Raw genomic sequence first — 27,771 nt, 5'->3', positions numbered from 1 at the left:
CTCTTCTTCTTCTTCTGTGGGGTGGCTGCCTCTTCCCCTGCTCATTCTTTTAAGCAGGACATTGCAGGGGGGGGCTGGCTGGGAACTGCCCCCGGGCCTTCCCCACCTGACAGATTCCCACCTTCCAGGCAGGCTGCAGAGACCTAATGAGCTGGGAGAAGGGTGCTATCAATACACAGCTGCCCCATGGCAATCCCGTGGAGTTTTCAAGGCAAGGTGATGGATGTTCTGAGGTGGTTTGCCCTGGCATGAGGTGGTTTGCCCTGGGATTCCTTGAAAGCCCCCCTTCCAAATACAAGCCAGGGTTGAGGCTGACAGAATGTGACCGGCCTAAGTTACCCAGCACGCTTCTTTGGCGCAAGTGGGGATTTAAAACTGGGTTTTCCAGGGCCGAGTAGCCTGATACCTGAACCGGACGGCGCCACGCCGGCCCAGTCCCAAACGTCTCCTGCGGAACAGCCTCCTCTTATCGAGCTGATCATGAGCATTCCCAGCTTTTCAGCTTTTTTTTTGCAGATATGCATAATTTTTGGGGTCTAGTTAACAGCTGATTTCACACCTCTGTATTTATATCCTTAATTAACCTTCACTTGGCTATATGCAGCCAGTGATATTTTGGTTCTGTTTTGTTTTGTAATGTATTTATTTTCACACGTTATCTGCACTTCAAAAATAAATGTTCTCTGGAAAGGCTCGAAAGTCAGTTCTTGAGAGGCGGCTGCAGGTTCGGGCGGATCCTGCTCATCGCGTCTGAGTCCTCAGCCTCCGGGAGCTGATTTCGCACCTCACAAACATTTTCTCTTGCCCCGGATAGAGGTGTAAATTATCAGCATTTTGAGAACAGAATGTCATCCTAAGCAGAAGAGAGACAATGAAGGAAACAAGTGACTAGCTTTTATTCTACATTGTATAGATAGATAGATAGATAGATAGATAGATAGATAGATAGATAGATAGATAGATAGATAGATAGATAGATAGATAGATAGATAGATAGATAGATAGATAGATAGAGAGAGAGAGAGAGAGAGAGAGAGAGAGAGATGATAGAGAGATAATAGTTAGAGAGAGAGCTATGATAGATAGATAGAGAGAGAGAGAGAGATGATAGATAGATAGATAGATAGAGAGAGAGAGAGAGAGAGAGAGAGATGATAGAGAGATGATAGAGAGATAGAGAGATGATAGATGATAGATGATAGAGAGAGATAGAGAGAGAGAGAGAGAGAGAGAGAGAGATGACAGAGAGATAGATAGAGAGATGATAGAGAGATGATAGAGAGAGAGAGAAAGATGATAGAGAGATGATAGAGAGATGATAGAGAGATGATAGAGAGATGATAGATAGATGATAGAGAGAGAGAGAGAGATGATAGAGAGATAGATAGAGAGATGATAGAGAGATGATAGAGAGAGAGAGATGATAGAGAGATAGAGAGATGATAGATAGATGATAGATAGAGATAGATAGATAGATAGAGAGAGAGAGAGATGATAGAGAGATGATAGAGAGATAGATAGAGAGATGATAGAGAGATGATAGATAGATAGATAGAGAGAGAGAGATGATAGATGATAGAGAGATAGAGAGATGATAGAGAGATGATAGATGATAGAGATAGAGAGAGAGAGAGAGAGAGAGAGAGAGAGAGAGATGATAGAGAGATGATAGAGAGATAGAGAGATGATAGATGATAGATGATAGATAGAGAGAGAGAGAGAGAGAGAGAGAGATGACAGAGAGATAGATAGAGAGATGATAGAGAGATGATAGATAGAGATAGAGAGAGAGAGAGAGAGAGAGAGAGAGAGAGAAATGATAGATAGATGATAGATAGAGATAGAGAGATAGAGAGATGAGAGAGAGATCTATATCTATCTATCATCTATCTATCTATCTATCTATCTATCTATCTATCTATCTATCTATCTATCTATCTATCTATCTATCTATCTATCTATCTATCTATCTATCTATCTATATAGATATAGATATATTGTCATCCTCTGCCTGGGAGGTGTCCAAAGCCCCGCATGGTATCGAAATACCCTTCCCCATTCTAACAACAGCAGCACAATAAATTGAATAAATCTACAACCTTTAGTCAGAGCAGAACCGGCCGTAATTGAAACAGCTGTCCGTGTAAAAGCAGCTAATAGGAAGAGCAGTCAAAACAGGACAGCGTGTGCTGCAGCTGATAAAACCCGCACTGTGATGTTAATCAGGCCACAGCGTTTCAGAACACTTCCTCTTGCTGGTGGAACACTGCCAAGTAGGCGGACTGCTAAAGGCTTCCAGAGTGAGGGGGCCAAAACCAAGAAGCCCCTGCTGCCATTTTTACTTGGTCCCTGCCATCTCAGGCACCAGGGAAGGGGACGTACAGAAGCAGCCGTTCCCTAAGGAATGCTGCCCCGTGGCTGTTGAGGGCTATAAAAGGCAGGTGCCTACCTAAAATTGGGCACAGTGGCAAGGAAGGACCGAGAGAACCGATCCAGAGTTGGGAAAGCCTGCTGCAGAGTTGGAAAAGCCTGGGTTTCTGCAGCAACAGCATCTGGGTGCTGTTGAAAAGTGGTTCTTTGTGGGGTGTCTGTCGATTGTGGGGCCCTCTATTCCTCCTAACTCCTAGTTCGTTTTTCCCAATGGCCAGACCCTGCTAAAGCTTACTTCTGTTGAGTTTCTCCTGCCTTGACCTTCAACATCTTCACAATCAGCCCCGGCTGGTGGTTGCTCTTTTTCCACGGGATGATGGTTTGCACGGTGTTCCAGATATTTTCCCAAATGGCAATCCCTTCCCATTTCAATTTGATCATCATCAGTTCGCCAATGTCGATATCCAGGGGGACCAGGAAGGTGTGGGTTTTATTTCCACTGATGCCTTCAACTCTGGGGGCAAGAAGAGAGAAAGGTGTTCAAGAGGCCAGCTGGGATTACAGCTAAGTACCCACACTGCATGGTTTTGGGTTAATTCGGAAGAGGGCAGGGCAAAGAGGCAGAGACTCACAGGGTAATGGAGAGGTTTTCGATGTCGTCTTGGCTGCCGGTCAAAGAGATGGTGAACGTTGGATCGATTTGCTTCTCCTGGAATTCACTGATGAAATGGATTTTGAACTGGTAGTGGTAAACTGCGAAGAGGAGGGAAATGGCAGGGAAGGCAAGGATGATCTGTGGGGAAGTTCATAGTCTTGGGTGCTCTATTCTCTCAATATATATATAGAACAGGGGTAGGGAACCTGCGGCTCGAGAGCCGCATGCGGCTCTTCTGCCCTTGCACTGCAGCTCCATGAGCTGAGCCGCTGGTCCCATCCTTGCCCGCCCTGCAGGCAGCAGGGTGGGCGCACCAACTGCCCGCGGCCGGCTAGGCTGCACCACGGGCTTTCCCTCTCGCCTGCCCCGTTGGAGCGGGGCGGGCGCTTTCCCGGCCGCCGGCGAGGCCGAGGCGCTGGCCCCATCCTTGCTCGCCCTGCAGTCAGCAGGGCGGACGTGTAACCCCCATGCCCAGAATGGGTTGGCCCAGAATGGGTTGACCCAGTAAGGGGGTGGAGACTCGGAGCAACAGAGAGGCTGCAAGACCTCTCTTCCACAACAAACAACGCTACCAGACTCGGACCTTGATTTCCTATAAGCCCCTTAACACCTTGTTAAAGGTAATTTGCAATATTGTTGGGAACTACTGGGAAGGTAGTTATTTGTTGTTTTTGCTATGTTGTAAATGTTGGAGTTTATTGTTTCCAGGAGTTTCTTTTGTATGGTTGTAATGGGTGAGAGTTCTCCTGCAGAAACCTTCATCATGTTGCAACCTGTTCATCAAACCCTTAGATTCTTCCAGGAGCCAGCCAACTTGCAAAGAAGAAATTGGACTTGGCAATATCAGTAGACTGTAAATAGAAGGACTTGAAATGCAACCTGAACAGGACCTTGAATTGTAACGTTAAATGTTGATGTTTAATGTTAATTGTAAAGAGAAGTAAACCATATTGTTGTTGTTTAAAATTGTTGTTGCAACTCATTCCAAGTACTGCCCCACAGAACCCACAAGCTGAGGTTACAGACGCATCCATGCACTTCTCAGAATGAGCGGAGTAAAAGGTAAAAAAACCCAATATATACAGTGCTATCTTTATTTTAAATGTCAAAAATTATTTGCGGCTCCAAATGCTTTCTTTTCCCAACATGGAAGCTTGAGGGCCCAAATGGCTCTTTTGAGTGTTAAAAGGTTCCCTACCCTGATATGAAGAGAAGAGAAAGAGAAGAGAAAAGAAGGAAGGAAAGGAGAGAGGAAGAGAAGGAGAGAGAAGAGAGAGAGAGAGAGAAGAGAGAGAGAGGAGAGAGAAGAGAGAAGAAGGAGGGAGGGAGGAGGGAGGGAGGGAGGGTTTGGATTTATATCCCCCCTTTCTCTCCTGCAGGAGACTCAAAGGGGCTGACAATCTCCTTGCCCTTACCCCTCACAACAAACACCCTGTGAGGTAGGTGGGGCTGAGAGAGCTCAGAAGAACTGTGACTAGCCCCAGGTCACCCAGCTGGCGTGTGTGGGAGTGCACAGGCTAATCTGAATTCCCCAGATCAGCCTCCACAGCTCAGGCGGCAGAGCTGGGAATCAAACCCGGTTCCTCCAGATTAGATACACGAGCTCTTAACCTCCTACGCCACTGCTGCTCCTTGGGCTATATACATAGTGAGCCAGAGACAGTATCTTGTTTAAAGAAAGGAAAAGAACCTTTCTGGCTCTAGTGCGAACTGCACAAATCTATTTTAATGAAAATAATTTGAACCTTTATATACCGGAACCACAACTCTTAATCAACAACATATTACAAACAGCAACAACAATAAAACAATAAACAATACATACACAGAGGATCCCAAATAAAATAATATCAAGTCTCTGTAATGGAGTAAGAGATCCACTAATGGTGTAGAAGGACACCAATGTCTGATGCTTTAAAAAAAACTCAACTTCCGTTGTGTACGTATTGTTCATTGTTTTATTGTTGTTGTTTATAATATGTATGTTTTTGTTGTTGATTAAGAGTTGTGGTTCCGGTATACAAATGTTTAAATTATTTTCATTATAATAGATTTGTATAGTGCTCTGTTCTCTCCCCACACCAGATTTTGAAGCGAACTTAGGCTGTGCTCAAAATGGAAGGCCGCTTGAACAATGCCGCTGACTTAAGAGCAAGACAGTTGTACTGCGCTGTGCCAGGGGGGTTGCATTGGAGAATTTTCCGGTAGATCATACGGTAACCCCGTGCCCCTGGAATCTCTGCTTCCTTTCAGCTTCCTGGAAAAGGCAGAGCTGTATATGATCCTGAAACGAGTGGGGTTGGTAGCGGGATTTCCCCCCCTTGCCTATGAATTTCTCACATGATGTTTGCAACGTTTGCAGGAAAGTCGTCGCAGATCACTTGATAGAGTCGAAAAGAATAACGGCTCTGTTTCCCCAGAGAAAGACAATTCTTGTTCTGTGTGCTGACCTTTGGTAGCGGAACATTCTTGGAATTGTGGCACCAACCCCAGTAAGCTGGACTCGAAATGAAAATCCATGGGGGGGGGGGGGGGAGATCAGAGATTGGATCTATGCAGAGGTGGGATCCAGCAGGTTCTCACCAGTTCCCGAGAGTGGGTTACTAGTTATTTGTGCGTGCCGAGAGGGGGTTACTAATTGGGTCCGCTTTTCCGTTAGAAATTCCATTAGGTCCAAAAATCCTAAAGTCCTGTTGTTTCCTATGTGGCTGGTTAGCGAAGGTAGAAAACGGGATCATTCTCCCTGTTGGGCTGCTTTAAAAACATGTTTTAGAAATAGGGTGAAGTTCCTTGTTTAAGGAAAGTATCCTTCTTTTGATTTCTAGAAACAAAATTAAGTATTTGAAAGTATGAAGTATTTGACAGGCAGTCAGTTAGAGGAGAAGTAGTTGTTTCTGTTGGCAGGAGACGATAGGACTTGCTATAATGAGTTTAAATTACGGACAGAAAGATACCAGCTGGAAATTAGGAACTTTGTTTTTTACAGTAAGAGTTTTTTACAGTAACAGAGGAAGTATTAATGCCCCGCCCCCGGAATGCCCGGCCACGCCCCCGTCGTGCCTCGCCCAGCCCCATTGGCGCTATGCCACTGTCTGAATCCCACCACCATGGGAACCTGTTACTAAAAATTTTGGATCCCACCACTGGATCTATGGAAGGGGCTCTCATTTCGTGATCTGTAACTGGGGAACGGACAGGTTCGACTTTTGCTGCCATCATAAATGCCTTCCTTGCAGCTGCGTAAGATCCAGGCTGGGTTTCTTCTTCTGTTTACTGCGCCTGGGCATGGCGGGAGGGAGGGCAAACCAAAGGGCCCTGATTCTTTCCATCTGCAATGACCAAATGTGTGAGGGTGGGTGGGGGGCGTAGACAAGACTCGGCCTATGCAGGACGCGTGTTGATAATGCCGAGCTGATTTTTGCAGGCACCAGGACTCCTACCTTTGAAGGGCATGTGAGGCTGAGTCTTGAGGAAGAGTCTCCTGCTGCCGCGGGGCACCCTCTCCTTCCGGATGTTGTAGCCCAGCGTGTTGCATCCAGTGTTGTGGCAGCTGAGGCACTGCCCCTTGTCAAAGGTCTGCATGTCTTTGCACCAGTAGCCCATGCTCTGCTTGTCACTGTGTCGCAGAGAGTCAATGAACAGGTGGGCCGACCTCTCGTGGGCACACTTCACAGTCTGCGTGAGCCCTGGAAAAAAAAGGGGGCAGCAGTGGACTCAGCGTTTCTCTCCAAGAAGAAGAAGAAAAAGAAGAAGAAGAAGAAGAAGAAGAAGAAGAAGAAGAAGAAGAAGAAGAAGAGGAGGAGGAGGAGAAGAAGAAGAAGAAGAAGAAGAAGAAGAAGAAGAAGAAGAAGACGAGGAGGAGGAGGAGGGAGGGAGGGAGGAGGAGGAGTTTGGATTTATATCCCCCCTTTCTCTCCTGCAGGAGACTCAAAGGGGCTTACAATCTCCTTGCCCTTTCCCCCTCACAACAAACACCCTGTGATGTAGGTGGGGCTGAGAGAGCTCTGAGAAGCTGTGACTAGCCCAAGGTCACCCAGCTGGCGTGTGTGGGAGTGCACAGGCTAATCTGAATTCCCCAGATAAGCCTCCACAGTTCAGGCGGCAGAGCTGGGAATCAAACCCGGTTCCTCCAGATTAGATTTATTTTTATTTTATTTATTTATTTATTATTAAACTTATATACCGTCCTCCCCGAAGGGGGAGCTCTTAACCTCCTATGCCACTGCTGCTCCTAGAGACGCCTTACAATAGTCCTACAAGGCTGGCTAATGCTGCCAATGCATCTCCTGCCACTTGGGAAACGCATGCAACATTTGGCCCCTCTGCCTCCCCTGCGCCCCGGCCGGGCCTGCCTTCCGCCTCACCGCTGATGCCGTATTGCACGATGTGATCGTAGACGTGCATGAAGTGGCAGCCAGGCTGAAAAGTTCCCCCGTTGGGGTAGAAGTCGAAATGAGCCACCGGCTGCTTGATGCCGACGCTGAGCCCCATGTGCTGCTGCGTGAAGGTGTGGATGGCGTCCACAAAGTCTGCGTCGTCCGGCGACAAGCGGTCCGTTGGGGACATGCCTTCAAAAAGCGGGCCGGCCGGATCAAGCCCTGCAGAAAGGCAGATGGGAGGTGGCGGGGGAGAGACGGGAGGTCAGGTCTACTCTGAGTTTCTGGATACAAGTCTTAGCAGAGAATGCACTACTGGCTCTGAATGTCCCTGTAGTGGAGAATCCAAGGGGATTGTGGGTCACAGTCAACACAGTAATTTTCTGCAAGTATCAGTGATAGAGCAGCAGGCCCCGTTGGAGGACCCACCGGGTGCTTCGTAGTGGTTTTCTGTCCTGCACCATCATTATCCTAGATCTGTGGTGGCGAACCTTTGGCACTCCAGATGTTATGGACTACAATTCCATCAGACCCTGCCAGCATGGCCAATTGGCCATAGGAATTGTAGTCCACGGACATCTGGAGAGCCGCAGGTTGCAGACCCCTGTCCTAGATCTTTGTACACAAAATGGTGTTTTAATCTATCTAGCATTTCTCTCCTTTGTCCCTCCTCCCTTCCTGTGATCTTCACGGCTCCACTTTTGCCTGGATTCCAGAAGGAAACCCTAAGTTTTGGTAGCCAAGAAAATATTGTAGGACTAGATTGCATTGCCCCAGAAGACAAGACTCTTTTGGCACATTCTTTCGGCTTTAGGCTGGGTGTGAGTGTGTGTGTGGAGGAAAACCTATCGCACATTTAGCCTGCGCTTCCGCTAAAGATTTCAGGGTGACTTTCAGGGGGTTTCCTGTCCCCCATTTTGTCCTTTGCAGAAGTGTGGAATGGCTGTTAGGGCAGAGGGGAGCCTTGAGGTTTGGTTGGGAAAGGGCCGACTTGTCCCCACCTTCCTCTCGAGGTCTGGGGTGTATTGATGCCTGCAGGAGTGGCAGTTGCAGAAGGATCAGGACCTATCCCAAATGCCTCTAACAATGAGGATCAGGACCTCAGGTTTTTTTAATGCCTCATCTGGAATGTATATAAATGTCCTAGTCAGTCTAGGGACTCTATGGATCAGATTTGCAGAATTATTTACAGTACAAGTTAACCTGGAAATGCAGGGGCAGCTGCAATGGCCCATTGCAGGGAGGAATTAGCTGTCCCAGCCAGTGGTAGGATCCAAAAATTCTAGTAACAGGTTCCCAGGGTGGTGGGATTCAAACAGTGGCGTAGCACCAATGGGGCTGGGCGGGGCACGATGGGGGCGTGGCCGGGCATTCCGGGGGCGGGGCATTAATAATTTCTCTGTTACTGTAAAAAACTCTTACTGTAAAAAAAAGTTCCTAATTTCCAGCTGATATCTTTCTGTCCATAATTTAAACTCATGATAGCAACCCCTATCGTCTGCTGCCAACAGAAACAACTACTTCTCCCCTAATTGACTGCCTGTCAAATACTTAATACTTTCAAATACTTAATTTTGTTTCTAGAAATCAAAAGAAGGATACTTTCCTTAAACAAGGAACTTTACCATATTTCTAAAACATGTTTTTAAAACAGCCCAACGGGGAGATTATCCCGTTTTCTACCTTCGCTAACCAGCCACATAGGAAACAACAGGACTTCATGATTTTTGGACCGAATGGAATTTCTAACGGAAATGCAGACCCAATTAGTAACCCCCTCTCGGCACACACACATAATGAGTAGCCCACTCTCGGGAACTGGTGAGAACCGGCTGGATCCCACCTCTGGTCCCATGGCTGGGCGTGCTTCTGTTTTCTTCTCTTACCTGTGATCCTGCCTATCTTCTTTCCACCTCCAATAAAACTGCCAGCAAAGCCGGAAACATGAGCTCCAAGGCTGTAGCCAATTAGGTGAGCGTTGCCTCTGGAGAACTGGACGGAGTCCTAAAAGAGAGTTAGGAAGGAAGGAAGGAAGGAAGGAAGGAAGGAAGGAAGGAAGGAAGGAAGGGGTGCAATTAAAAATGGGGACACACAATTGTCCTCTGGTGCATCCAGGGGATAGGAGCAGCAGTGGCGCAGTGGCTAAGAGCAGTGGGTAAGAGCAGGTGCACTCTGATCTTGCAGAGGGGAGGATGGGAGGGCGTGCTCTCAGGGCTTTAGGCAAGCATCCTGACCCCCTGCTTCATGCGATCTGGGCATGGAACGTCAAAGAGGCGACCAGGGAGGAACCCTCTTCTGATTGGGGGGAGGCAGTGCAGGGGGGGGGCTATAGCCTTCCCTACCCCCTGCTGCCTTCCCCTTCTTCTGCAGAAGCTGGCAGAGAGGCCTGCTTCATGTCAACTGTAGCCCAACATAGTGCTGACTTTCTGCCCTCCCCGCCCCCCATATATCCAGCAAGATTTGAACCATTTCCCTACCCTGGAGCGGCAGTGGCGTAGTGGTTAAGAGCAGGTGCATTCTAATCTGGAGGAACCGGGTTTGATTCCCCGCTCTGCCGCTTGAGCTGAGGAGGCTGATCTGGGGAATTCAGATTAGCCTGTGCACTCCCACACACGCCAGCTGGGTGACCTTGGGCTAGTCACAGCTTCTCGGAGCTCTCTCAGCCCCACCCACCTCACAGGGTGTTTGTTGTGAGGGGGGAAGGGCAAGGAGATTGTCAGTCCCTTTGAGTCTCCTGCAGGAGAGAAAGGGGGAGATATACATCCAAACTCTTCTTCTTCATCATCATCCCTTTGCCTGATGGAGTGCAGAGTAGAGGGTCCCTGCCCCAAGGAGCAGCACACTGCAAAGTGGCGTTCCGCAGGGGTGGAATGGGCTAGTTCCGGTTCCAGACGCTACAGAGGAGAGGGTGCCGCATGGGACAAATGGGTTTTACGAAGGGATCAGAAGGAAGCCTAGAGCCGAAGTTCTGGGGAAAGGGGGCAGCTGGGTGGGGGAAAGGCAGAGAGCCCTTTGGAGGTAGCAGGAGGCCTTGGCAAAGTTGCATTTGGTTTCGCCTGCTGCAGGCTGCCTTTCAGCTTAAAAACCCCTCCAGGTGGTTTAGTTTCACGCCATTCCAGCAGGAGAGGAGGCCCTTGTCCAACGGTGTGAACTGACTTGCCTGTTCCTGGTGACCCTTCGGCAGTGCCCCGTGTTGCCCCGAGACGCCGGCGTGTTGCAAGTTTTTGTGTATATAAAAGCAGTTCCGCTCACCTCCAGCCATTCTAGGAATCGAGCGATTTCCTGGCCGACGTCCCGCGTGTTCTGGACTGCGATGGGGTAATGCTGATAAGCCAGAGTGAGCCAGTCTGCGATGATGACGTTGGTCTGCGGGTGCTGAGATTTCAGGGCTTCAGCCAGCATCCAAATCCAGCTTTCCAGCCTTCCGTCCACCTGCAGGCCCGGGAAGAGTCCTCCTGATCAGAGCTCGCCCACAGCCCTGCGCGACAAACCCCCGGCCCACCCCAGGCTCCCTAAGGAACTTACCGACCAGCCGTGGACGATCATGACCAGCGGAAGAGAGGCGTTGAAGTTGCATCTCTCCAGAGTGGGCAGCTGCTGGAACTCGATCAGGCAACTCTCCTGGGCTGTCGTGGAGTAGAGCAGGAACCGGGTCTCTGAGCTGTGGCAGTCACTCTTCCTTCTCAGGGGTGGCAGCTGCGACCCCAGGGGCCCTGAAAAGAGAGGGGGGGGAGGGAGCCCTCAGAGGCTAGGACTTGGTCACAAACCCCTTCCACCGGTTGGCATCATCCTGTCCTGGAGGGTCTGAGGCTTCGTGGTTAACCCAAAGCCAATTTTGCAGCCTCCCGTAGAGGTGTTTGTTTTCTGTTTTTGCTTTTACAAGGGAAGAAGAAGAAGAAGAAGAAGAAGAAGAAGAAGAAGAAGAAGAAGAAGAAGAAGAAGAAGAAGAAGAAGAAGAAGAAGAAGAAGAAGAAGAAGAAGAAGAAGAAGAAGAAGAAGAAGAAGAAGAAGAAGAAGAAGAAGAAGAAGAAGAAGAAGAAGAAGAAGAGAGTAACAGGTTTTGTCACCCGCTGGGTGCTGCCTTGAGGAGAAACCGTGGCTTAGCAGCAGAATCTGCACTTTGCATACAGAAGGTCTCGGGCTCAAAGAGCAGCAGTGGCGTAGTGGTTAAGAGCAGGTGCAATCTAATCTGGAGAATCGGGTTTGATTCCCCGCTCTGCCACTTGAGCTGTGGAGGCTTATAGGGCAAACAAGATTAGCTTGTGTACTCCAACACATGCCAGCTGGGTGACCTTGGGCTAGTCACAGTTCTTTGCAGCTCTCAGCCCCACCCACCTCACAGGGTGTTTGTTGTGAGGGGGGAAGGGAAAAGAGTTTGTAAGCCCCTTTGAGACTCGTACAGGAGAGAAAGGGGAGGGGTATAAATCCAAGCTCCTCCTCCTCCTCCTCCTCCTCCTCCTCCTCTTCTTCTTCTTCTTCTTCTTCTTCTTCTTCTTCTTCTTCTTCTTCTTCTTCTTCTTCTTCTTCTTCCTTGGCCTCTCCAGTTAAAAGTCAGGTACCCGAGATCTCTGCCTGAGCCCCTGAGGAGCTGCTGCCAGTCAGAAAAGACAAAACTGACCATGATGGATCAAGAATCTGGCTCAGCATAAGGCAGCTCTGTCTGCGTTCATGGGAGGAAGCTGGGATTTGTCTGCGCAGTTTCTACTCTGGTCAGTTCGGAATGCCACATGCAAAAGAAGCAGCAGTTGGGGGTCTCTGAGGGGCGTGCAGAGCAAGCAGCAGGCTCCAGCCCAGACCCCCGGGCTTCCCATGGGCTTCAGTCTTCTATGGGGCTACTTATCTTTCTCTCACAGGGCCCCAGAGTAGGTGACTACTTTCTGCTCTCCACCCTCTGGGTTCACCGAGAAACAGGCAGAGGTGGAGTTTGGAAGATGCAAAAATTCTCTTGGGTTGGAGTTGTTCATGTTAAATGCAACTTCAGGTATGACTATAAAACCTCTAGATTAGGTTTTTATTTCGGCAGTCCTTTGTCAAGCCAATAATTGTTGTATAAAAATTCTTTTTCCTTACTCCTCTAGGAGCATGAGTGTTTTTTCTTACACTGACTAGATAGTTTCCAAACTGAATTCAAATTTCCCTTGAATGGCTCTTCTTTAAATAGCCCTTCTCTCTGGGTCTCAGGATCTCATGTGAGACCCAGAGAGAAGGGCCAACTAAGAAGCCATTCAAGAGAAACCCCAATTCAGTTTGGAGAAGCTATCTAGTTAAACAAAAAACACTGCGATGCCTCTAGAAGGCTCATGAAAAAACTAATGAATATTTATGAACAACAACTGCTGAATAATAAACCTAATCTATAACTCAACAACCGATTACTTGACTTTTATAAAAATCTTTCTTGTATATGCTTATGATTGTAAGATATTGTTGAAGAGTATGTTACTCACCCTGAGTAGAGGTTACTTAGATGCATATGGGTGTAATATTTGTGACAGTACCTGTTGTACACCTGCCTTGATTATCATGTTAAATGCAAGGCAGGACAGGTGAGTGTGTGTGTGTGTCTGTCACAAAACCAGCTCCAACCATTTTATTTATTTATTTATTTATTTATTTATTTATTTATTTATTTATTTATTTATTTATTTATTTATTTATTATTCTACTTTTATACCGCCCTCCCCTGAAGGGCTCAGGGCGGTTTACAACAGTGATAAGACAATAAATATTAAAACAATTTAAAAGCAGCATCCAATTTCTGTATCAATTAAAATAAAGATGGCGTCCCGCTATTAAAACTCCTACAAAGGGAATATCAACCATCCATTGACAGTTCTGGCGCCCGCATTGTGCTTCGCCCCAACGGCTCTCCTCCGTTCAGCACCTCTTTAATTTCTGACGCATGAGTGTGATTTGCGCCCTGTTGTGCCTTTTCCGAATACTTCATCCCCAGCCAGCCACTGGAAACAGGAGCTGCGTGAAGCCAGGAGGCCAGCTGTGAGCTGTAAACACTGGGAACAAATTTAGTTCTCTCGTCAACTTAATTAAAATAAAATTCCGGGTTAGAAATGCATTTGTTTTAGGCCGTTGCTGCTTCAGAAGGAAGCACCCTGGTCTGGCAACCTCCAGAGTTTCCACGCACACATACCCTGTTTCCCGAGATATAAAGACATCCCTGAAAATGCAAAGGCGTGGCAGTAGAGGTTTTGCTACAGAAGTCACGAGAAATATAAAGGCATCCCGAAGAAGTAAAAAGGGCAGTAATGCCAAGTTTTTGTTTGGAAGCATGCCCGACAAACAGAGCACAGAAAAATAAGACATCCCCTGAAAATAAGACATAGCGCGTCTTTGGGAGCAAAAATTAATATAAGACACTGTCTTATATTCACTCTCTTTATGTTTTCCAAGTGCCACACATACAACTGAACATCTCTGCAGCTAACATCAACCGGGCAAGGAAGATCTGCTCACGACACTCTGTGTATGCCTCAGAGCGTGTGTGAAGTTTCGGGTCGGAAGGAGTGAAAGGACTTCTCTCTGTTTATTTCAGCACTCGGAAGCCAAGCAAGCTACGTCACAGCGGAACATCAGAATGGCCTTCTTGTGAAACGCTTCCTTGGCTGAAACAACGGTCGAGGTTCATAGGAGCTGGGAAAAGGAGGGTCAACTCCAGAGGTGGGATCCAGCAGGTTCTCACCAGTTCCCGAGAGTGGGCTACTAATTATTGGTGTGTGCCGAGAGGGGGTTACTAATTGGGTCCGCTTTTCAGTTAGAAATTCCATTAGGTCCAAAAATCATAAAGTCCTGTTGTTTCCTATGTGGCTGGTGAGCGAAGGTAGAAAACGGGATAATTCTCCCTGTTGGGCTGTTTTAAAAACATGTTTTAGAAATATGGTAGAGTTCCTTGTTTCAGGAAGGCATCCTCCTTTTGATTTCTAGAAACAAAATTAAGTATTTGAAAGTATTAAGTGTTTGACAGGCAGTCAATTAGAGGAGAAGTAGTTGTTTCTGTTGGCAGGAGACGATAGGACTTGCTAGAATGAGTTTAAATTATGGACAGAAAGATACCAGCTGGAAATTAGGAACACTTTTTTTACAGTAAGAGTTTTTTACAGTAGCAGAGAAATTATTAATGCCCCGCCCCCGTCGTGCCCCGCCCAGCCCCATTGGCGCCACGCCACTGTTTGAATCCCACCACCATGGGAACCTGTTACTAAAATTTTTGGATCCCACCACTGGTCAACTCCCTGATTCACCCCCTGCCCTTCTTGCTGTGAACAGGCAGAGAGTGACGAGTCCCCTGCAAAGTAGGACCTTGGAGAGGGGTCTGTGCTCCCATCCCACAGAAGCAAACCTGCAGGAAGGGGCTGCAGCCAACCTCAGCTCTGCACACGTCCTTGCATTCCCACTTCGTGTTCTTCTGCATGGGTAATGCGTGCCACAGCCCTTGAGTCTTTCCCAGAAGTCATTGCTGCACACACACCCCACCCAGCAAAGTTCACATTTCCGTACATGAAAAGTGAGGGGGCTGAGGGGGCTGATAGGCTGGTGGTATTCCCTCCCCCATTTCTGATTGGGCAGAGCCTGGAGGAGTGTGATTGGCTCCTGAAATTATAAATGAAGGGGCTGCAGCTCTGCTCTCTCTCTCTCTCTCTCTCTCTCTCAGTTTGGGACTCCTGTTGGGTAGCTGATCTTGTGCATATGCAGAGAGAAAGCACCCAGACAGAAATTTCCGCTGTGGTGGTCAAAGAAGAAGAAGAAGAAGAAGAGTTTTGGATTTATATCCCCCCTTTCTCTCCTGCAGGAGACTCAAAGGGGCTGACAATCTCCTTGCCCTTCCCTCCTCACAACAAACACCCTGTGAGGTGGGTGGGGCTGAGAGAGCTCCGAGAAGCTGTGACTAGCCCAAGGTCACCCAGCTGGCATGTATGGGAGTGCCCAGGCTAATCTGAATTCCCCAGATAAGCCTCCACAACTCAGGTGGCAGAGCGGGGAATCAAACCCGGTTCCTCCAGATAAGCATGCACCTGCTCTTAACCTCCTACGCCACTGCTGCTCCTAAGGGACTAAGTATCCCTTGTTCAGCTTTCCCCCAATTTGCCTTTCCTCTGGAGGGGTTAGAGACCCATTTTGTCTTGACCCGAGCTTAGTGGAGTTTCCAAAAGACTGTGCCAAAGCTAGCCAAGGCTGTCGTAGTTTGGGGAGCACTTCCTGGAGTGGCTGCCTCTGTTTGCCAGGAGTCACTTCCCTCTGCTGTGCCGTCCGGCCTCTGCCCGCACCGTGAGCTCACCCACAGATAATTTTGTGCAGTGCCAAGTGCCAGTGGATATGACTGAAAACCCACCAGTTCAGTGCAATATCTGCATTGCAGAGTTAGAGAAGGGAGCCCTCTGGCAGGGGCATGCACGCTTCAGATTTGGCAGGGAAGCGAGCTTTTTAGGAGATGCCGGAATGTGTCTGGTGTGGCAAACGGACTGGACTTCTGCCCGCATGTGGTCAGCCGTGATGCTGGTGTGTCCTGCAGAGGTTTTCAGCGGAGCCTCTCCCATGAGCCAGAGAGGAGGATTTGAACGACTGTCTTGTGACGTAGGAGGTTAAGAGCTCGTGTATCTAATCTGGAGGAACCGGGTTTGATTCCCCGCTCTGCCGCCTGAGCTGTGGAGGCTTATCTGGGGAATTCAGATTAGCCTGTGCACTCCCACACACGCCAGCTGGGTGACCTTGGGCTAGTCATAGTTTCTCGGAGCTCTCTCAGCCCCACCCACCTCACAGGGTGTTTGTTGTGAGGGGGGAAGAGCAAGGAGATTGTCAGCCCCTTTGAGTCCCCTACAGGAGAGAAAGGGGGGATATAAATCTAAACTCTTCTCCTTCTTCTTCTTGATGCTGGAGCTGGTGGTTTTCTTTGTCTTTGGGGCACTTTCTTTTGAAAGGGGGCCTGCCCTGGGGCTGTGGGTTAGGACCAGCAGTGGGCCCGGGCATCAAGGTTGCAGCAGAGGAGCCAGGACTGATCTGGATTGACTGAGGAGGTGCAAAACACTTCAGGCATGGAACATGTGCCACCCACCCACCCCCTGCCAGACACACACGTGCCTCAGCCAATGGCTTTAGAGAAGAGAAGAAGAGTTTGGATTTATATCCCCCCTTTCTCTCCTGCAGGAGACTCAAAGGGGCTGACAATCTCCTTGCCCTTCCCCCCTCACAACAAACACCCTGCGAGGTGGGTGGGGCTGAGAGAGCTCCGAGAAGCTGTGACTAGCCCAAGGTCACCCAGCTGGCGTGTGCGGGAGTGCACAGGCTAATCTGAATCCCCCAGATAAGCCTCCACAGCTCAGGCGGCAGAGCGGGGAATCAAACCCGGTTCTTCCAGATTAGATACACGAGCTCTTCACCTCCTACGCCACTGCACAAATTGTGCCATCCTTGCACTGCCAAAAGTACCAGGTTATTTAAAAATTTCTCCTCCTTTTGGGGGGTAGCCCAAATGTGCTCTGGTGCTGTTTTGGCTGCAGTGCCGATACCGTACGTCTCTGATGGGGAGGGAGGGGTCTCCCGTGGGGGGCTCTTGCATGCGTGTCAGCCGCAAACAGCCCCCCCCCCACCAACCACTCCAGCCCCAGTCTGCCTGCTGGCTCCTCACGTCCTTCCCCAGAGCAGTCTGAGCAGCGTTGCTTCTGCAAATGTTCTTGATTCCAATCCCGTCAATTACTGCTGAAAAATGCTTTGCATTTAAGGCTGGCTCTGGGGAAATTCCATTTGGCATCTCTCCTGCAAACGGTCCTATTTATCCACCCGCTTTTGGTGGCAGCATCTGGGAGCGCCGCCTGCTCCAGACGGGATGTGCCGCCGCCTTCGTCTTCTGCTCCAGGGATTCCTTGGGAGCTGATGGCCGTTTTCTCAGAGTGGGGCAGCAGGGGAGGCATACGGGGGCCAGCCGAGGCCTGCTCCGAAGTGGGCTGTGGAAGGAGGGAGATTGAGGTGCAAAGAGTGGCCCTGGGAGACCTCCCCATTTCAGCCTGTCAAAAGGTGAAAGGTAAACACCGCTGAGCCACTGACGGAGCTTGTCTGCTTGAGTGCCGACCACCCTGGCTTGGGGGTCTTTCGAACCTGGGGCGCTGACCAGAGGTGGGATCCAGCAGGTTCTCACCGGTTCCCGAGAGTAGGTTACTAATTATTTGTGTGTGCCGAGAGGGGGTGACTAATTGGTGATTTTGCCCTGTGATTTTTGCCTTCGTTGCGCCCCTCCTCTCAGCAGTCGCGCGCAGGACTTGAAGCAGTCTAGCAGGAGGTGCACCGGCGTGCGTGGCAGCCTGCGCCTGCGTGCATTCGTTTCCTGCCCAAGGACCTTGCCACAGCCCTGCCCAGGAATGCCCCGCCCCCGAAATGCCCAGCCACGCCCCCGTTGTGCCCCGCCCAGCCCCATTGGCGCTACGCCACAGTTTGAATCCCACCACCATGGGAACCTGTTACTAAAATTTTTGGATCCCACCACTGGCGCTGACCTTCAGGAGTCAGCCCGGGGTTGACATGTGACTGGGTGGTTCTGGTTCTGGGTGCTCCATCCAGGGGTCCGGGGGGGTCCAGCCTCCTTCCAGCACTTGGTCAGAGAAAGATGGGCAGGGCGAGCTGAGAGTGCTGCAGCAGATATTGTAGCACGAGCTTTTGGGTGAGCTGGCTCCAGCTAAGGAGGTGGTTTTCCCGGGCAAGCGTGGAGGGCCGCTTTTGGCAGGGGAAGGAAATGTTGGCATGGGGGGGAAAGAGGGAATAAACTCTGAAGCCGGCAAGGAGGCATCCAGGGAGCCCTTTGGCCTAGTGTGCCATCAGATAAATGCTCCCCTTGGAGCCTGTGGTTGAAACTGTAAGTGAGATTCGGCCAGGAATGCTGCTTCCTGTCTGTGCAGAAGGAGTTCTGACAGGTGCCACCTTAACAGGAGTCTCACCTGCACAGTTTTTAAAATCTGGAAGTCTTGAGCTCTGACCTCCCTCAAAGAGTCTGTTTTTATGTTTTTAAGGCAAAGATTGTCATGCCCTTCTATAAAGCCGTGGTGCGACCGCACTTGGAGTACTATGTTCAGTTCTGGTCGCCGCATCTCAAAAAGGATATTGAGGAGATAGAAAAAGTGCAGAGAAGGGCAACGAGGATGATTGAGGGACTGGAGCCCTTTCCTTAGGAGAGGCCGCAGCATTTGGGACTCTTTAGTTTGGAGAGGAGACGTCTGAGGGGGGATAGGATTGAAGTCTATAAAATTATGCATGGGGTAGAAAATGTTGACAGAGAGAAATCTTTCTCTTTCTCACAATACTAGAACCATTCATTGAAAATGCTGGGGGGGAAGAATTAGGACAAATAAAAGGAAACACTTCTTCACGCAACGTGTGATTGGTGTTTGGAATATGCTGCCACAGGAGGTGGTGATGGCCACTAACCTGGATAGCTTTCAAAGGGGCTTGGACAGATTTATGGAGGGGAAGTCGATCTATGGCTACCAATCTTGATCCTCCTTGATCTCAGATTGCAAATACCTGAGCAGACCAGGTGCTCGGGAGCAGCAGCAGCAGCAGAAGGCCATTGCTTTCACCTCCTGCATGTGAGCTCCCAAAGGCACCTGGTGGGCCACTACGAGTAGCAGAGTGCTGGACTAGATGGACTCTGGTCTGATCCAGCTGGCTTGTTCTTATGTTCTTCTTATGTTCTTATGTCTCTGAGTGGACCGGAAAGCTTCTTCCAGCCGGGACTTTTTCTTCTTTCAGCTTAGTTAATCTAACGAATTCCTGGGCCACAAGTTACTGCACAACGTGTACGTCTTCCTGGGCCAAGTAGCGCCACCGTTGCTGCCAACGGGAAGTTAACCTCCTTGGTGCCCGGAGAGCTTTATTTTTTTGTAGCCACTCCTCACGGCCGTGGATGCCGACGCCATAAACCTACAACAGGATGCCTTGGGTTTACGGCGTCCTCATGTTGCTTCTTTCATTTTGTGGCAATATTGCGAACCGCTCCAGCAGCCTGTCTTTAATGTAAATAAGCAGAAGGGGTTTTATGAGGTCCCTGGAATCGGCAGGCGCATGCATATTTCATTGGGCCACGCTGCAGTCGCAGCCACAAGAATGTTGCGGGAAAACGTCCCCGTGCTCCTTTGCTTCAGCAGAGAAGTGAGAGGGCAATTTTGGGGTGAAGCCAGGCTGGGAAGGGCTTGCTTGGGAGCCCATAAGAAAGCCCAGGGCTGCGTCCAGTGTGGCTGTCAGCATTTGGGAAACCTCTGCTAGGCGCAGCTGGTAAGACGGTGGGTTCCGAGGCCCAGATCCTTTCCTGGGAAGGGCGCTTTCCAAACTGTCTGTTGACACCAGCAGAACATGCCGCTCTGTACAGCCAGGTGGTCAGTGGTGGGATCCAAAATGTTTAGTAACAGGTTCCCATGGTGGTGGGATTCAAACTGTGGCGTAGCGCCAATGGGGCTGGGTGGGGCACGACGGGGGCGTGGCCGGGCATTCCTGGGCGGGGCTGTGGCAAGGACGCAGCTGCTGCGCCGGTCCTTGGGCAGGAAACGAATGCACGCAGGCGCAGGCTGCCACGCACGCCGGTGCACCTCCTGCTAGACTGCTTCCAGTTCTGCGCGCTACTGCTGAGAGGAGGGGCGTAACTAAGGCAAAAATCACGTGGCAAAATCACCCATTAGTAACCCCCTCTCGGCACACGCAAATAATTAGTAACCTGCTCTCGGGAACCTGCAAGAACCTGCTGGATCCCGCCTCTGCAGGTGGTGCAGAGGTCCAAGGCGCATGCATATTTCATGGGACCATGCCACAGCAAGCCTGCCATTCACAGAGCCCAGCTCCAAGCCCTCGAGGTTTCTGGTCCCCTGACGAATGCAACCTTTATTGATTTATTAGTGCAATTAATAAATGAAAGCCTTTCATTTTTGCAGAAAGGAGGAGGAGGGGAGAATGCGTCTCCGAAGAGGCTTGGCACGGACTGCAATTAATTGATGCAGTTAATCAACTAATAGGACATCCAAGACTTTGGGTTTTTTTGCCGTTGCTTCTGCTTTTTCACAAGGCCATTCAGATTCAGGGGAAATGTTAGTTATTGATTGACCCGTGTTAGAATTTTGTTCAGTTCTATTTTGGCTTGAGGCCTGCCGCTGATAGCTCAGGGATAGTTGGCTATTTCGGGCTCCAAGCACACTGGCCAAACAGCCTGCAGGCGGGAAACATTTTTGCATTATTATTTTTTCCCTTGCAAAAGCAGAACCCTGCCTGACGCTTTTTTGCAAAAATGAATACTTCTTTGAAGCTCCCGGAGCCAACGATGGCATACCTGCTGGGCAGGCCAGGGATGTAAGTGACCAGGGTCTGAACCATCACCTCCGTCCATTTCCTTTTCCTGAGCCAGGAAAATAATCCTTTTCCTGGCTCAGAGCACTTTGCTTCGAAATTGGATGATGAGTTTCATTCGGCCAGTTCCAGATTCCATCCCAGATGGGAGAGGAGGACTCCTGTGTCGCCTTCCCAGGTCTGAAAGATCTCTGCCCCTTTTCCTGAAAGATCTCTGCCTCTTTTTCTGGAGTGCTGCGGAGCTGCAGGTGGCGGTGCTAATTAGAGCTAATAATAACCGCCCTGACCTGCCCTGGCACTGGGAGGCTGCTCCTGGCACTGGACAGGATGACGGCCCTCGAGTCACTTCAGAGCAGAGAAAGGAGTGCCAAGACCAGCGCAGGATGCGGCCTTTCGCGGGGCGCTGGCCAAGAGGTCCGGAAGAGGGTTTGGCCGAAGAGACTCTTCAACAGGCTGAAAGGAAAACGGAGCTCTCTTGCCAGGAAAGCCCTTTCCTTGTGCCAAAGACCCCCCCCCCTCCTCACCCTCTTTAGCTAGACTAAGTGTGTAGCAAGGGAGCAAGGGAAGAGAGGTGGGATTTCAGCACGGGTCCTCGGAGGGATACAGCCAGCGAGAGTTTTGCAGCTGGAACCCAGATTATTTGATCAAGGATATCAATTTCTCCTGGGCAAAGCGCAAAGCCTTTGCCCAGGCGAAACGTCAGGAGAGAATGCTGCTAGAACACGGCCATGCAGCCCGGAAACCACACAGCACCCAAAGCACAAAGCTCTTGCTCTCCAATATTCTTTGGGATTATCCCTCAGCAATCTAGCCCTGCTATATACCTGGAACGTTAATTACAATTGCAGAAGGGTCATGACTAGAGCAAGGTGTAACTCTTCTCCATCAGTACATCTCCAAGGTCGCTTCTCTAATATCCCACAAAATGAGCGTCGCTGTCGATTTTGTCCTGATACAACTGGTACACTTTCTCATATTCTGCTTCACTGTTCAAAATGCAACAACATCAGAACTGATTTGAGAACTGTACTACCCGCAGGATTTATGCTCCTTTCTGATAAGGTAAAAATGGCTCAGCTTCCAAATAACTCTCATGCTGAAATCTCTGAAGCTGTTGCTACATTTTTACTCTGTGTTCTGCAAGTTGTGCAATAATGATCTTCTTATTGTATTTGGAATTCTTGACACGCACCGGTTTCATGCCTAATACAGGTTTTGGATTTGGATTTGGAGCTGGAACCCTGTGGCCTGTTTGGCATCTCAAAAGCAGTGGCTTGCATTTGTGCACTAGGGCTGGGGGAGGAGTTTTTAAAACTCCACCCAACCCCCCCCCCCCCTGTTTTTTGCAATTAATTGAAATTAATGTGAGCAAGGAAAAGTCAGCTGCCCTTTTATGCCTCTTTCCCTACTCTTAAAACAACTACGAGGCATTTTCCACCAAGGAAATACGCCAGGGCGGAGAATTAATCCCACAAGCAGAGGTGGGATCCAGCAGGTTCTCACAGGTTCCTGAGAGTAGGTTACTAATTATTTGTGTGTGCCGAGAGGGGGTGACTAATGGGTGGTTTTGCCACGTGGTTTTTGCCTTAGTTATGCCCCTCCTCCGCTCCTCAGCAGTAGCGCGCAGAACTTGAAGCAGTCTAGCAGGAGGTGCACCGGCGCGCGTGGCAGCCTGTGCCTGCGTGCATTCGTTTCCCGCCCAAAGACCGGCGCAGCTGCTGCATCCTTGCCACAGCCTTGCCTAGGAATGCCCCGTCCTGGAATGCCCGCCCACGCCCCCATCATGCCCCGCCCAGCCCCATTGGCGCTACGCCACAGTTTGAATCCCACCACCATGGGAACCTGTTACTAAAATTTTTGGATCCCACCACTGGTGGGAGGCCACACTGGCAACAGGGATACAACCCTGAAATAGAGGCTTCAGTTTAAAAACCATCTTAATTTTTTACGGATTAAAGGGGAGACTTTTTAAAGACTCGTTTTCCCTTGAACTTGTCATCGCAAACGGCAGCAGCTCAGCTTCTGTTAACGGGAGGCTTGCTGGGTGATGTCGGGCCGTTACACACTCTCAGGCTAGCCTACCTGACAGGGTTGTTGTGAGGATAAAATGGAGGAGAGGAGAAAGATATAAGCCGCCTTGTGCTCCCTTTGGAGAGAAAAGCGGGATATAAATGAATCAAACAAATAAATGTCAAATCTCTTCCTGACGTTGAAGAAGCCAGCGCGTTTGCAGGTTGGATACCTTTGACCCAACCGTTTTGTCACTCTTCTATTGAATTTGGCTTTCCGACCTGGAGGGGATGTTCTCAGAAAAGGCAAACATTGGGCAGAACTAGTTTTGTCTGTAAAGAATGCGGCCGCTTGAAAGGGGCTAGTTTGGAGGTTGAAATGAGGGCCAAAAGTAGGCGGAGCTCAGAAAGGAACATCTTGTCAGTGTGGGAGTTCTCAGAGGGGTCCTTCCAAAAGTCAGATCTGTCCAGAGCAGGGGTCTGCAACCTGCGGCTCTCCAGGTGTTCATGGACTACAAATCCCATCAGCCCCTGCCAGCATGGCCAATTGGCACATGTAAGCTGCATTGGCCATGCTGGCAGGGGCTGATGGGATTTGTAGTCCATGAACATCTGGAGAGCCACAGGTTGCAGACCCCTGGTCCAGAGGATCGGGCCCTGTGTGTTTGATATGCTTGCCTCTTGCCACCAGTCTTAATGGCCACCAAAGTCCGGTGCCATATGCAGCCCGCCCCCCGCCCCGCTGCCAAGAATACAAATAATGGTGGTGTGTTGCAACAGAGGTATTGCAACGGCATGTTCCTTCCGGAAGGGAGCATTTCTTATTAGCCATCCGTCTGCTGCTAAATCCCTCCATTCATAATTAACGAGGGCGAATACTTCACAGCTTCTAGTTAGTATTTCTTATTTGCAGCTTCTGGAATAATTGAATTGAGAGCCTCAAGACCAGGGGAGGAATTAAATCGTGTCATTCATAATTAACAAGGGTGAATATTTCATACATTCTAGCTAATATTTTTTATTTGCAGAGTTTGGAATAATTGAATGTGCCGTCTGGAGGCCAGAAAAGGACTGAATGGCAAATGCAGACAGGTTTAATCAACTCCACGGCCCCTCTTCCTTCTGGAATGGGAGGAGGAGGAAAGGATGGTTGGCTGATGGGTGACCTGTCAGCGTCTGACCGGGATCGTCTGCTGCAAACGTCTTCCACACACGAGCCCCTTTGTCACCTGCCGGCCACCTGAACTCCCCAAGCTGTCTGGCAAGAAGAGAGTCTGGTTCCAGTTCTGTAGATCTTAATTGCAGGGGGCTGAGCACCAGACTCAAGAGCTGTGTTCGCTTTACATTGGGTCAGGTACCTGTGCAGGTGTGCAATCTTCCCTAATACTCCGGCAGAATATTTTTCTGGTTCTTGGAACCAGGATGTTCTTTTCAGGTGTGTGAAGCCAACAAAAAGCTTCTGCCTGTCGAGGATTTTGTTTTGAAAGACAGAACATGAACTTCAGGGATGTGCGTTTCGTAAGCTACAGTGACTTGCTTGAAAATGCAGAAACGCATTCTAGGAAAGGGATTCTAAGTTCTGATAAAGTGTAACGCCTCTGTGCCTGTTGCAGCACAGAGTCCGGGCAGGTCCAGGGAAAAGACTTCTTTTCCATACTAGCCTCGGGGGAGGGAGTGTGGGCCCCCACCATTCCCGTCTTGGAAATTGAGCATGGAGTGACATGCCGGGGTGGGGTGGGGGAGTATGCGAGGAGTATCAGACTTTGCTGTGGTGCCGCCACTCACTTTTCGGAGTTAAACACATGTTCTTGACAGATTCATTCGAGTTCTTCTCCTCCTCCTCCTCCTCCTCCCTTCTTCTTCTTCTTCTTCTCCTCCTCCTCCCTTCTTCTTCTCCTCCTCCTCCTCCTCCCTTCTTCTCCTCCTCCTCCCTTCTTCTTCTTCTCCTCCTCCTCCCTTCTTCTTCTTCTTCTTCTTCTTCTTCTTCTTCTTCTTCTTCTTCTTCTTCTTCTCCTCCTCCTCCCTTCTTCTTCTTCTTCTTCTTCTCCTCCTCCTCCTCCTCCCTTCTTCTTCTTCTCCTCCTCCTCCTCCCTTCTTCTCCTCCACCTCCCTTCTTCTTCTCCTCCTCCTCCCTTCTTCTTCTTCTTCTCCTCCTCCTCCTCCTCCCTTCTCCTCCTCCTCCTCCTCCCTTCTTCTTCTTCTTCTTCTTCTTCTTCTTCTTCTTCTTCTTCTTCTCCTCCCTTCTTCTCCTTCTCCTTCTCCTTCTCCTTCTCCTTCTCCTTCTCCTCCTCCTCCTCCTCCTCCTCCTCCTCCTCCTCCTTCTTCTTCTTCTTCTTCTTCTTCTTCTTCTTCTTCTTCTTCTTCTTCTTCTTCTTCTTCTTCTTCTTCTTCTCCTTCTCCTTCTCCTCCTTCTCCTTCTCCTTCTCCTTCTCCTTCTCCTTCTCCTTCTCCTTCTCCTTCTTTTTAAAACAAATTTATAGGCCGCCTCATCCCCAAAGGGCTCGAGGCGGCTCACAACATGGCTGTATCCAACAGCAATTTAATACAACATAAAAACTGAATCCATTTAAACACAACAGCAGTTTATAACAATAAATAGATTAAAACAACAAAATTGTGTAAGACATATACACACAGACATACATACACACTTCTTCTTCTTCTTCTTCTGAGCCGCCAGCACTTCATCCCCCCTGGAGCCCTTGCCAAAGGGGTGGCCGTCGGCCATGAGCCTTTGGCATGTGTGGGCGGCCGGCCCTTCTGTCACTGCTGCCCTCTCTCTCACTGCCAGTAAAGCTTAATGATGCTGCAAGCACAGCTACCTGCTGCCAAGCTCCTTTTCCGAGACCCGGCTTGAACCCCGTCCCTCCTGCGGGGGCTGAGATCGCATCCGTCTGTGCCAAAGATCCTGTTCCTTTAAGCAAAACAGGCCTCGGACCAACCAGCTGGGAACTGCCCAAAACTACAAGTGCTTCCCTTCTGTGTCTTCTTTGCTCGGCATGTCTGTTTTTATCCATCAGATGTGCTTTTCTTGGGCTAACACTATTCTTTGAAGCAAACAGATGCCTGAGCATTGAAATAAAGCCACGGGTGACGCACGCAGGCCACCCCTTGAGCAAAGAAGGGGAAGAGTGGGTGGGCTCAGAGCGTTCCTCGCTGGCTTTTCAGTGGGGTGGTGGTGGTGAAAGGAGCCGCACCTCTTCCCAGGCTGATGCTAAGGAGGGTGACCAACGTGCCGCCCTTTGTAAGACACCGGTTGTTCCTCGCCTGCTCCAGCAGCAGCGACCACAGCTCCGGCGTTCCTGGCTGCTCTGGTGTCTAAAATGGTGGCCAGTCACCATATTCTGTAGCAGTGAAATGCTTCAGTTATTTCTGCACTATGAGGAGAAGTGTTTATTTTGATCTGTCTGGATACTCAGTGCTTGCAAGGGTGGGGTCGAAGAGCAGCTTGGAGAGGGGCCGGGAGGGGACTGAGCTCTGTTTCCCTCTGGCCATTTTCTGCTCCCAAATCCCCGCCCCCACCTGCCGTTTCCCTTACAAACTCCAAAGCGCGTGGTTGTGGTGGGCTTTCCAGGCTGTGTGGCCGTGGAGTGGGAGATCCTCTTCCTAACATTTTGCTCGCATCTGTCGCTGACATCTTCAGAGGTGTATCCCAGAGGGAAGTACACGCTTCTCTCTGTGATACACCTCCGAAGAGGCCAGCCACGGATGCAGACGAAACATTAGGAACAAGATCTTACCAGACCCCGGCCACACAGCCCAGAAAGCCCACCAGAACCCGTTGAGTCCGGCCGTGAAAGCCTTAAGAACATAAGAACAAGCCAGCTGGATCAGACCAGAGTCCATCTAGTCCAGCTCTCTGCTACTCGCAGTGGCTCACCAGGTGCCTTTGGGAGCTCACAGGCAGGAGGTGAAAGCAAGGGCCTTCTGCTGCTGCTGCTCCCGAGCACCTGGTCTGCTAAGGCATTTGCAATCTCAGATCAAGGAGGATCAAGATTGGGAGCCAGAGATCGACTTCTCCTCCATAAGCCCTCTGGGGATTGGGTGGTATAAAAATCGAAGATATAAATAAATAAATCTGTCCAAGCCCCCTTTAAAGCTATCTTTTAATGCCTTCCCAAATGCACTTTTGGCAAAAACAAAACAATCAAAGATAAACCTTCCCGTCAAACCCAGGGTACCTGCCGCCCTCCCTCGTGCTGTTTCATGAGTCTTTTCCATCCAATATTTTGTGAGCGTGTCCTTGGTTCAATAGGGGGCCTTTCCCTTCTGAGACGACACACAGCAGTCTCACCCAGGCAAAGGGAACAAGGAAAGAAAGAAGCTAGGTCTGCTTTCCAGCAGGTGGGAGTCCAGCCCTTTCTGAGCTAGATTCCCACTCGGGACCCTCTGCATGCCGGGGTTAGCTGACCCTTGGAGGGCCGAGAAGGGCACAGCAGCCACACTTGTAAGCAGTGGCGTAGGAGGTGAAGAGCTCGTGTATCTAATCTGGAGGAACCGGGTTTGACTCCCCGCTCTGCCACCTGAGCTGTGGAGGCTTATCTGGGGAATTCAGATTAGCCTGTGCACTCCCACACACGCCAGCTGGGTGACCTTGGGCTAGTCACAGCTTCTCAGAGCTCTCTCAGCCCCATCCGCCTCACAGGGTGTTTGTGGTGAGGGGGGAAGGGCAAGGAGATTGTCAGCCCCTTTGAGTCTCCTGCGGGAGAGAAAGGGGGGGGGGGTATAAATCCAAACTCTTCTTCTCTTCTAAAGCCAAAGCTGATTGCTGAGCTCCCGAAAACGTAGGATTTCCTCACCTTTCCTCCGCCTGCTTGTGGGGTCTTCCTGAGCAGCTGTAGCAGCAGCCCAGGCAAGCAACAGCAGCAGCAGGGCAAGAACCGGGGTTTTTCTCATGTTGGGCCTTCTCCATGCAGGTCCGGTGGCTTCTCCGTGAGTCCCAGAGAGGAGAAGACCCGGCCTTTCAGTCACCACCACCCAGAGAGACCCATTAATGATTAACCTCCCCAAGGCAGTCTGCTCCGTCCCGTTT

General features: G+C 49.9%; 1 protein-coding gene across 3 annotated transcripts; it reads right to left on the bottom strand.

The window, feature by feature from the left end:
- Positions 1 to 624: 624 nt before the first annotated feature.
- On the bottom strand, positions 625 to 27,676 carry LIPC (lipase C, hepatic type). Of its 3 annotated transcripts, none has more exons than XM_048481707.1 (9): positions 27,539 to 27,676; positions 10,927 to 11,114; positions 10,654 to 10,833; positions 9,288 to 9,405; positions 7,390 to 7,623; positions 6,466 to 6,711; positions 3,003 to 3,123; positions 2,666 to 2,884; positions 625 to 853 (listed from the first exon to the last, which is right to left on the bottom strand). In XM_048481707.1, the coding sequence occupies exons 1-9, from the start codon at positions 27,633 to 27,635 to the stop codon at positions 742 to 744; spliced, it is 1,515 nt and encodes a 504-aa protein (XP_048337664.1). In that variant the 5' UTR covers positions 27,636 to 27,676; the 3' UTR covers positions 625 to 741. The 3 variants fall into 3 exon arrangements, with proteins under 3 accessions (XP_048337664.1, XP_048337665.1, XP_048337666.1); XM_048481708.1 differs by lacking the exon at positions 27,539 to 27,676 and adding an exon at positions 25,383 to 25,657; XM_048481709.1 differs by lacking the exon at positions 27,539 to 27,676 and adding an exon at positions 25,387 to 25,653.
- Between the last annotated feature and the right edge of the window lie 95 nt (positions 27,677 to 27,771).

This window comes from Sphaerodactylus townsendi, linkage group LG17 (assembly GCF_021028975.2).
Source record: "Sphaerodactylus townsendi isolate TG3544 linkage group LG17, MPM_Stown_v2.3, whole genome shotgun sequence".
Classification (NCBI taxonomy): domain Eukaryota; kingdom Metazoa; phylum Chordata; class Lepidosauria; order Squamata; family Sphaerodactylidae; genus Sphaerodactylus; species Sphaerodactylus townsendi.
Note: the sequence above shows the minus strand (reverse complement) of the source record. Positions and strands in the feature narration are given on the sequence as shown.